Source organism: Malus sylvestris, chromosome 10, assembly GCF_916048215.2.
Source record: "Malus sylvestris chromosome 10, drMalSylv7.2, whole genome shotgun sequence".
Taxonomy (NCBI): Eukaryota; Viridiplantae; Streptophyta; class Magnoliopsida; order Rosales; family Rosaceae; genus Malus; species Malus sylvestris.
This window is the reverse complement of record NC_062269.1, coordinates 29,455,563-29,467,185: the sequence shown is the minus strand read 5'-3', so window position 1 is coordinate 29,467,185 and position 11,623 is coordinate 29,455,563. Positions and strand designations below refer to the sequence as shown.

At 38.5% G+C, this 11,623-nt stretch overlaps 1 protein-coding gene across 1 annotated transcript; it reads right to left on the bottom strand.

The window, feature by feature from the left end:
- Positions 1-6,462: 6,462 nt before the first annotated feature.
- On the bottom strand, positions 6,463-7,395 carry LOC126584433 (uncharacterized). The gene is made up of 2 exons (XM_050248818.1): positions 6,997-7,395; positions 6,463-6,750 (listed from the first exon to the last, which is right to left on the bottom strand). Exons 1-2 carry the CDS (start codon positions 7,264-7,266, stop codon positions 6,463-6,465), a joined length of 558 nt encoding a protein of 185 aa, XP_050104775.1. The 5' UTR covers positions 7,267-7,395.
- Between the last annotated feature and the right edge of the window lie 4,228 nt (positions 7,396-11,623).

Sequence of the window (11,623 nt, the reverse complement as noted above, 5' to 3'; positions counted from 1 at the left end):
TTGATTTGATACCAAATGTATATGTAATGTGGATCAGGTTAATATCGAATGTATAGAAAATGTGAATATATATATATATATATATGTATGTATGTATGTATGTATATATGTATATATGAATATATGTAAGTGCCTATGCGTTGATTGTGTTTGGATTTTTTTTAAAGATACATTTATTCTACCTCAGCACTAGGTTTTATGACTGTCAAATTGTTTTATGGATTCAAGTTTTTATGATGGTAATATGCAAGCTTTCAAAATTCAAAATATATAATTGATCAAATAATGCATTTAAGAAAGATTTTAAAAATTGTTCTCCTTATTTATATAAAAGGGTAAATTCGTCACTAAAAACATTCAACCCTAAAATAACAAATTCAATAAACATTAATTGACAAAAAAATTAATTTGGGTTTTCTCTCAAAAATTAGGGGTTGACTAGCCACTTATTACTACAGTTTAGTGATATTCATCTTCACTTGTAAATAAGAGGTTTTAAGTTCAATTCTCACCAAAGACGAATTTGACAAGGTCTAAATCAAAAGACCCCCAAAATAAAACTACTTACTAAGATAAGTGGTTATTAATCGTTGATGTAGAAGAATCTATAATCATCATGAAGTGGAGTCTTGCAGCTCTAGTGTATGCTGATCAATACACGTATAACAGTTATTAAGACTAACATTCACGATTACTCCTGTAATCCAACCGGGGTTAGGTTAAAATTTCTACGTTATGCATTTGAATCATTTCCGACTACCAGCAAAAGCAACATTCCAAAACCAACACCGAAGCGTTTTCCAGAATGAAAATAACAAAAAACTAGTTACCAACCAAATGGAAAAGTGCAAGCATGGAAAAATGTAAGAACTTTCCAAACAGTGAAGAAAAAGATTGTCCTAAAAGGGTGAAAAAAGTGTGAAAATATAAATATGAAAAGTTATAAAGATGCCTCCATCTCTTGTAATCATCCTTTTACCTTACCACAATCATCAAACTAGGAAAAAAGTTGAAATTTCCACTAGTTATCTAGAAAAGGTAGAAAAATGTTAATAATATCCACGTTGGAATATCTCGTACATCGATCTTGTAATAAGGACGAAATTAAAAGAGAGAGAAAGAGAGAGAGAGAGAGAGAGAGCACCATAAGAGCAAATCCACCCTTAGAGCAATTCCACCCCTAAGGACTTTGCGTCAGCACCCAGCGCATTTATCCACTCAAATGAACAGTAACAGACTCCAGTGAACAGTAATAGGCCAAGGCATCTCCACCCCTAAAAAAATGCGCTGGCACCTAGTGAAAAAATGCGCTGGCACAAACGATCTCCATCCCTACAAAATGCGCTGGCACCCAGCCCATTTAAGATATTTTTAAATTTTGTCTAAAAGAATAAAAAAATAAAATAGTTTTAATTTCGGATAGGATTTTTAACCAATCTCGTCACGCCACATGTCATTATCTGAACGTACTATTTTGTGAATAGATTTCCGCTAAGATTTTCAACCAATCCCGACACGCCACGTGTCACTTCTGTTTTACAATAATTTAGCCAAGATTTCGATAAGATTTTCAACCAATCACGTCATGCCACGTGTCATTATCTGAACGTACTATTTTGTGGATAGATTTCCGATAATATTTTCGACCAATCCCGACATGCCACGTGTCACTTCCGGTTTACAATAATTTAGCCAAGATTTCGATAAGATTTTCAACCAATCACGTAGTGCCACGTGGCATTGTCCAGAACCTCATCCTTTCTTTTTTTGTCCTTATAAACCCTACATCCCTACATCCATCCTCACACCAAGCTCAATCCTTCTTTTTAGCTCAGAATCCTTGTTCATCGTTTTCAAATCTTAAGTTCTTATTACAATGTCTTCTTCAAGAAGGGTGTATAAACAGTTGCAGGAGCAACAACAAAGGTTGTTGGCACAACAGGCAGAATTGGCCAATCTCGAGGAAGGTGGAAGTGGAGGTGGAGATGAGGCTTTCTTCATGGAGGAGGATGAGGATGATCACCATAGAAGGCAGAAGGCCTCACATTCCCGCCGTGTCATGGAAGCCGTGGGTCAGATAGCCAAACCAAGACGTGTTGCAAACCTCGATAGAAAAAGGAAAAAACGAGGTAAAAATCTATTGGAAGATTATTTTATTCCCAATAGCATATTCCCTGATCATATTTTTAGACGGCGTTTTAGAATGCAACGAAATTTGTTCAACAAAATCATGAGTGATATTTGCAACCATGATTCATACTTTGTGCAAAAAGAGGATGCTTTTCATGTTCTAGGTCTTATTCCCGAGCAAAAAATTACGGCATCCTTGCGAATGCTTGCATATGGAGCATCTGCAGATCAAGTGGATGAGATCGCGAGGATGGGAAAAACAACTGTTTTGGAGTCCCTGATGCGTTTTTGCTCTGCAATTGAAGCCATCTACACCAATGAGTACCTCCGGACACCCACGCCAAGGGACATGCGAAGGCTTCTGAGGAAGGGTGAGATGCGAGGCTTCCCTGGCATGATTGGAAGCATGGACTGCATGCATTGGACTTGGAAAAATTGTCCAAGTGCGTGGCAAGGAGCATATGGCAACAGAAAAGGAGCCAAAAGCATCATTTTGGAAGCGGTGGCTTCATTTGATACATGGATTTGGCATGCTTTTTTTGGTGTTCCAGGAGCTCAGAATGACTTAAATGTCCTTGCCCAATCCCCAGTGTTCGACGAACTGCTGCAAGGAAACTCGCCGAGATGCACATATTGGGTTAATGGTACCCAATACGAGGGATCATACTACCTTGCAGATGGCATTTACCCAAGGTGGTCAACATTTGTCAAAATAGTGCCACATCCACAGACTGAAAAGGAAAAACACTTTGCAAAATGTCAAGAAGGGTGTAGGAAGGATGTCGAGCGTTGTTTTGGTATCCTGCAAGCTCGTTGGGCGATTATCAGGGCTGCAGCTAGAATGTTTGATGTTGAGGCTCTTCGATCCATCATGATGACGTGTATTATTCTCCACAACATGATTGTTGAAGATGAGTATGATTATGATGGCGTCGATGAATATGAGCCGGATCCGATGAACAACTCAAGAACACGTATCTATTGTGCTCATGATGGGACCGAAGATCCAGTGCAACACGAGCCATTGGAACGCGATGGACGTTACAATGAATTGATCGTTCAACGTTACACTAATGTGCAAGAGCCATACTGGCACGTAACCCGCCAGAATGACTTGATTGAGCACCAGTGGGGATTGCATGAAGGCGAAGATAATTAGAATGAGGCTTGTGGTTGAAGAATAAATTGTATTTTTTTTAAGTTTATGTAATTCTATGTAGTGTGTTTTGTTTTTAAGTTTATTTAGTGAGTTTATGTAATTCTATTTATTTGGTGAGTTTATGTAATTCTATGTAGTGTGTTTTGTTTTTAAGTTTATTTGGTGAGTTTATGTAATTCTATGTATTTGGTGAGTTTATGTAATTCTATGTAGTGTGTTTTGTTTTTAAGTTTATTTGGTGAGTTTATGTAATTCTATTTATTTGGTGAGTTTATGTAATTCTATGTAGTGTGTTTTATTTTTAAATTTATTTGGTGAGTTTATGTAATCTTATTTCATGTGTTTAAATAAAGTACAAAATAAATAAAGTTTTAAAAATAAATAAAGAATTACATTAAAATTGCATAATAAATTAAATAAAAATAAATAAAGTTTTAAAAATAAATAAGAAATAACATAAAAATTACATAAGAAATTAAATAAAGTTCAAACCTAAAAAAAGAAAAAAACATAAGAAATTAAATAAAGTTCAAACCTAAAAAAAGAAAAAAACATAAGAAATTAAATAAAGTTCAAAAGAAAAAAGAAAGAAAAAACATAAAAAATACATAAAAATTATACAAAGTCTCTCGAGTTAGGATATGTGGTGCGAGGATCTTGGTTGTTACAAAAGTTGCTAGAACCCCCTTGACTTGTTTCCGCATCTCTTGCACGCCTCCTTCGCATGACATCTCTTTTTTCCGATGTCCAAAAATATTTAGAAATGTAGATAGTAAGTTCCTCCACTCTAACCTTTTCTCGTGCCATGTTCAGTTCACCTTGGCGAGTAAGTTCCTCCATATATTTAGTGTAGTCATTCTTGGAAGAACTACCTTTTTTCTTTGACGCCTTTTTACCTACGTGACACACCCCGTCCCGAAGGAGGGCATGCTGGCCGTCACGTGAGAGTGACGTAACCATTTGCACAGTACGGAAGCTTTAAGATACAATTTATAAGTTGATACACCCGAAGGTGAGTCCTAATTTTGTCCAATCTGTCAGAACACCGTCGAATTCCTCGTAGTCACCACACCTTTGTGATTCCTGAACCTGGAGGGGCGCAAAACCAAAATTGAGTGGGTCAGTAAAACAATTCTTTTCCAAATCCAAACATTTCTCAAAACGTTGTAACCCCTCTCCGTAAAACCTGTATACTTTCCCAGAAATGTAAAATATAAATATACATATATATTCTCAATACTTCAATTCATTAACTCAACATTTTTCAGTACAAATATGCCATGCCATATCGAAATTCAACAGTTAAGTATGAATGCATCAACAGTAATTATATCAGGTGCAAGAAGTAATCAACCGGAGGCCCTCTAATAGCCTGTACGGTTGAACCTAGAGCTCAAAATCTATCACTCTCACACTCTGCCGGAGTCACTCCGCGTGACCTGTACGGCCTTCTGCACATAAGTTACGCTCTAGTGCTTCTCATAAATCATCTGTGCACATAATCTAAGGTCACCCACCAGTCGGAATCTCACTAACACTCTCGCGACTGGTCTGTCGTACCCACTCCGCGTGGACTGTACGACTAGCATCTACTTGGATCCAAGGCGAGCGTGCGATGCGGTGAATACTATAAGCACTAAACTATGGTGCAGGATTTGAGCTCAATATACATCAACATCATCATAACAGAAATAAATACTCACCTGTGCGTCCACCGCACCATTTCATACATATGCATCATAAATCAATTCTTACATGTGCGTCCACCGCACCAATTCATACATATGCATCATATATTAATTCATGCATGGCATTTCAACTCACATTTCTATATACTTTTCATATCAATTCTATGCATGGTATTTCACTTCCCGTTTTTCCACATAACTCATATGCATTTCATTTTAAACATATTTTCATTTCAATTCAATTTCTGGGAAACGTCAAGTATATATATATACGGAAAACAAAACTGCCCACTCACAGAATACATCGACGTGTCGTAGGTCCCTGAGCCTCCCTTAGCCATGCCCAACGTCCGTATAATCCTCGCCTATACGAGAAGTAACCAAATTGACGTTATTTAACGCATAATCCAATTCTTAGCTAATAACTCCTCATATATTGCTCAAATTGGGTATATGAATATACCACCGCGACCTACACAACCTCAGTATCATCCCCATATTTTTAAAATAATTTTTGGAGTCCTCACGCGCCCCCACGCGTCTGACGTGGCACGGACCTACGCGCCCCCCACGCGCGGACACGTGCCAAGCACACTGACGGTGTCAATTGACGCCGTCAGGAATATTCCGTTAAAACCCGGAATATTCCGTTAAACTTAACCGGATACCATTACTGCCGTTAGGAATATTCCGTTAAAATAACGGAATATTCCTTCTTCTTCTCCGGTCGTCCCTCGCCGGACTCCGGTCATCGGAAACTGGGGAATATTTCAAATCCACTATTCTCCTTCGTTTTTCATCCATTTTCTTCGTATAATATATCAAATTGAAGCCCTCAACATGTAGAATCATAATATACTACTTTTAAGCTTCAAAAACAACTAAATCTCACCGGAAGAATCCAAGCAAAACCGGCCAAACTTAACCCTCGCGATCCCGACGTCCAAATCCTTCCAACGAAGCACTCCGAGCTTCCTTGGGACCTCACTAAGCTCACTATGAGCTTGGATTGTCCTAAAAATCAACCAATTCAAAGATCATGAACAGTACACATTCATGGGGTCTTTAGAACTAGGGTTTTTCGAAATGAAACTTACCTGAAAATGGTACCTACGTGATCGTGAAGTCCTCAGGGTTGCAATGGTAGTCTTAACTTGGACGTTCGTGGAGGTTTGATTGAGGTTGTGTGTGAGTCCGTATGTTCGAGAGTAAGAGAGAGAGTGAGAGAGTTTTCTGGGATGAAAGAAGAAAAAGAGAGAGAAGGAGTTACGGGTTTTAGGGAGGGAAATAAGGAATGGGGATCCCACGTGGCCCCTTCTCAGTCCTTAACTAAAATTAATACAATAAATGTAAACCTAATTCTAAGTTCTTATCCCACAAGATATTTTAATTAACCAAAAGTTATGAACTTAGATTAAAACCAACTTCACACTTACGCACCTTGTCACGTTTAAGGTTATTTTCGTACTTTCACGTCCTCGGAATTTATAATTCCGGGACGAGCTGTGACACTACGGGCCTAAGGGACTGACGAGTCGGTTGGGTCTCGGGCACTTGTTCAGGCATCCCTTCCGTGTCTTGAAATGTGTCGGCTTCTTGTTCGGCCATGTTTGGTTCTGGAGAACTATGTAGACCCATACCGTGCATGACAACTTCTGGACCAGTTGCCACAATTTTGTATTTAGGGCAATCTTTGACAATTTGCCAACATTCCCATCTAGTGAATGATTTGTTCCCGTTCTTTGAATTGTAGAATGTTTGAGCTTGTAGTGTCTATAAAAATGTGGGATAACATAGTGTTAAAAAATGCGGGTGTAACACAAATAAATAAATTCAAAATATTAATACGGGTGGAATGCATATAAATTACATAAAAATGACATAAGAAATTAAATAAAAATGACATAAGAAATTAAATAAAAATTACATAAGAAATAAGATAAAAATTACATACGAAATTAAATAAATCAAAATATTAATGTGAGTGGAATGCATATAAATAAATAAAAATATTGTCACCTGATCCGCTAAACTTGTCCCACTACGGAGGTTACCGGAAGCATGAGAGATGGCGTTTTTCCAACAAGTAAAGGATGCGTTGAGTTTTTTCCAACGACCTTGAAGACCTTGACTAGTTCTGGCGTTTTCTCCATGTACATCACAAAACGCTTTCGTAATTTTACTCCACATTTCTCGCTTATCCATCTCATTACCCGTAATCGGATCATGAGTAGTGTGAACCCAACATTCACACAACGTAACATCTTCAATGAGCTTCCACGAAGACATTTTTTTCTCTTAAAGTGTAGAAAATATTGAAATGTAGATAGTATAGAAAGTGTAGAAAATATTGGAATGTGGTGTAAAGGTAGAAGATGAGGGTTAGGTATTTATAGGAAAAAAGTTAACATTTTTCAAAATTTTCTGTAATTTTTTTAAAATTTTCTGTATTTTTTTAATAATTTTTTTGTATTTTTAATAATTTTAATGAATTTTAATATAGTTAATTAATCTGGACCGTTGGATTTGAAAAATATTCAAATCCAAGAGCTAGGGAGTTGCCACGTGGCCAACGGTCATATTTCTGACCGTTGGGCCCTTTTTTTTTTATTTACTTTTTGTGAAAAAAACGTGGACCGTTGATCTTTGATCCGACGGTCTATTTTAAAAGTAAAATTTAAAATTTTTTTACCGTTGGAAATCCAACGGTCTAGAAAACTAGCCGTTGGAAATCCAACGGCAGAGAGGGAGCCACGTCGCAAACTCGGGGGGTGGAACTGACAGCGCCTGCACGCGGGCCCGAGCTCTGAAAGCTTGTCGGGCACTCGCGCCACGGCTGCGTGAAGCGCACGCGCCAGGCTTCCTCCCCGGCTTCTGTCTCAGTCTCTTTTGGGCTGGGCTCTTGCCCAGCTCGGGCTGGGTACCAGTCAACTTGTTGGGGTGGACTTGATTGACAGGGGCCTGGCTTGGTTTTTGGACTGAAGGCTGGGACATTTTGTCCCCGCTGGAATTGCTCTTAAAGACTTTGTGCCAGCACCCAACCCATTTATCTACTTCAGTGAACAGTAACATACTCTAATGAATAGTAATAGGCCAATGCATCTCCACTCCTAAAAAAATGCGCTGGCACAAACGATCTCCACCCCTACAAAATACGCTGGCACCCAGCCCATTTAAAATATTTTTAAATTTTTTCTAAAAGAATAAAAAAATAAAATAGTTTAATTTCGGATAGGATTTTTAACCAATCTCGTCACGCCATGTGTCATTATCCGAACGTACTATTTTGTGAATAGATTTCCACTAAGATTTTCAACCAATCTCAACGCGCCACGTGTCACTTCTGTTTTACAATAATTTAGCCAAGATTTCGATAAGATTTTCAACAAATCACGTCATGCCACGTGTCATTATCCGAACGTACTATTTTGTGGATAGATTTCCGATAATATTTTCGACCAATCCCAACACGCCACGTGTCACTTCCGGTTTACAATAATTTAGCCAAGATTTCGATAAGATTTTCAACCAATCATGTAGTGCCACGTGGCATTGTCCAGAACCTCATCCTTTCTTTTTTTTGTCCATATAAACCCTACATCCATCCTCACAGCAAGCTCAATCCTTCTTTTTAGCTTAGAATCCTTGTTCATCGTTTTCAAATCTTGAGTTCTTATTACAATGTCTTCTTCAAGGAGAGTGTATAAACAGTTGCAAGAGCAACAGAAAAGGTTGTTGGCACAACAGGCAGAATTGACCAATCTCGAGGAAGGTGGAGGTGGAGATGAGGCTTTCTTCATGGAGGAGGATGAGGATGATCACCATAAAAGGCAGAGGGCCTCACATTCCCGCCGTGTCATGGAAGCCGTGGGTTAGATAGCCAAACCAAGACTTGCTGCAAACCTCGATAGAAAAAGGGAAAGACGAGGTAAAGATCTATTGGAATATTATTTTATTCCCAATAGCATATTCCCTGATCATGTTTTTAGACGTCGTTTTAGAATGCAACGAAATTTGTTCGACAAAATCATGAGTTCTATTTGCAACCATGATCCATACTTTGTGCAAAAAGAGGATGCTTTTCATGTTCTAAGTCTTATTCCCAAGCAAAAAATTACAGCATCCTTGCAAATGCTTGCATATGGAGCATCTGCAGATCAAGTGAATGAGATCGCAAGGATGGGGAAAACAACTGTTTTGGAGTCCCTGATACGGTTTTGCTCTGCAATTGAAACCCTCTACACCAATGAGTACCTTCAAACACCCACACCAAGGGACATGCGAAGGCTTCTGAGGAATGGTGAGATGCGAAGCTTCCCTGGCATGTTTGGAAGCATCGACTGCATGCACTGGACTTGGAAAAACTATCCAAGTGCGTGGTAAGGAGCTTATGGCGACAGAAAAGGAGCCAAAAGCATCATTTTGGAAGCGGTGGCTTCATTTGATACATGGATTTGACATGCTTTTTTTGGTGTTCCAGGAGCTCAAAATGACCTAAATGTCCTTGCCCAATCCCCAGTGTTCGATGAACTGCTGCAAGGAAAATCGCCGAGATGCACATATTGGGTTAATGGTACCCAATACGAGAGATCATACTACCTTGCAGATGGTATTTACCCAAGGTGGTCAACATTTGTCAAAACAGTCCCACATCCACAAACTGAAAAGGAAAAACACTTTGCAAAATGTCAAGAAGGGTGTTGTTTTGGTATCCTGCAAGCTCGTTGGGCGATTGTCAGGGCTGCAGCTAGAATGTTTGATGTCGAGGCTCTTCGATCCATCATGATGACGTGTATTATTCTCCACAACATGATTGTTGAAGATGGGTATGATTATGATGCTGTCGATGAATATGAGCTGGATCCAATGAACAACTCAAGAACTCGTATCTATTGTGCTCATGACCGGACCGAAGATCCCGTGCAACACGAGTCGTTGGAACGCGATGAACGTTATATTGAATTGATTGTTCAGCGGTACACTGATGTGCAAGAGCCATACTGGCATGTAACCTGCTAGAATGATTTGATTGAGCACCAGTGGAGATTGCATGAAGGCGAAGATAATTAAAATGAGGCTTGTGGTTGAAGAATAAATTGTATTTTTTTTTTTTAAGTTTAGTAATTCTATGTGGTTGAAGAATAAATTGTATTTTGTTTTTAAGTTTATTTGGTGAGTTTATGTAATCTTATTTCATGTGTTTAAATAAAGTACAAAAATAAATAAATAATTACATTAAAATTGCATAATATATTAAACAAAAATAAATAAAGTTTTAAAAATAAATAAGAAATAACATAAAAATTACATGAGAGATGACGTTTTTCCAACAAGTAAAGGATGTGTTGAGTTTTTTCCAACGACCTTGAAGACCTTGACTAGTTCTGGCGTCTTCCCCATGTACATCGCAAAACGCTTTCGTAATTTTACTCCACATTTCTCGCTTATCCATCTCATTACCCGTAATCGGGTCATGAGTAGTGTGAACCCAACATTCACACAACGTAACATCTTCAATGAGCTTCCACGAAGACATTTTTTTCTCTTAAAGTGTAGAAAATATTGAAATGTAGATAGTATAGAAAGTGTAGAAAATATTGAAATGTGGTGTAAAGGTGGAAGATGAGGGTTAGGTATTTATAGAAAAAAAAATAACATTTTTTAAAATTTTTTGTATTTTTTTTTAATTTTTTGTATTTTTTAATAATTTTTCTGTATTTTTTTTATAATTTTTAATAAATTTTAATATAGTTAATTAATCTAGACCGTTGGATTTGAAAAATATTCAAATCCAAGAGCCAGGGAGTTGCCACGTGGCCAACGGTCATATTTCTGACCGTTGGGCCTTTTTTTTATTTTTTGTGAAAAAACATGGACCGTTGATCTGTGATCGAACGGTCCATTTTAAAAGTCAAATTTAATTTTTTTTTTTACCGTTGGAAATCCAACAGCTAAAAGTGGGCCACGTCGCCTACTCGGGTTGTGGTCTGAGTGCGCCTGCGCGCGGGCCCCGCATCTGAAATATTGTCGGGCACTCGCGCCACGGGCCCCGTGACATGCATGCGCCAGCAAATTGCTCGGCTTCTTGGTCAATTTGTTTTGTGCTGGCCTAGAGACCAGCATGGGCTAGGTGCCAGGCTGTTGTGCGGGCTGGAGGAAATGGATAGGGTGCTGGGCTGCTTTTTGGACTGGGTGCTTGGCAATGTCCACTTTGGTGGACTTGCTTTGAACGACGTTGTACATGCTCAGGTCATGGGGTCAACCCATTTTATTCTCTCTTTGCATATCATCAAGTATCTAGAAAAGGTAGACAAAAAGTCTCGGTATTCATTAGAATGGAGTAATCGTATTCAAAGTCATTATTTTTACTTTTCCCAACCAATGTGGGATAACCAACACGCCCTTGCACATGGAACTCCATTTGATGGTTCACACGTAGAGATCCACACATTGGCAATTAAACACGCCCCTGCACATGGAACTCTATTTAGTGGTTCACATGTGACGATCCACACATTGGCAATTGAAACTCAATGGTCGGCTCCAATAGAGTCCAAACTTGTAACTTGGCTCTGATACCATGTTGAAATTTTAGATCGACAAGCTCGAGGAGCCCTCTCTAATGAGATTGATATTGTCTTTAACT

What these genes read in the sequence shown, in the direction of transcription:
- LOC126584433 (XM_050248818.1), bottom strand. Translation starts at nt 7,266, where the DNA reads ATGTCTTCGTGGAAGCTCATTGAAGATGTTACGTTGTGTGAATGTTGG. An exon ending in GGACAAGTTTAGCGGATCAG is followed by an intron (nt 6,751 to 6,996) that starts GTGACAATATTT and finishes ACATTTTTATAG; the next exon opens with ACACTACAAGCTCAAACATT.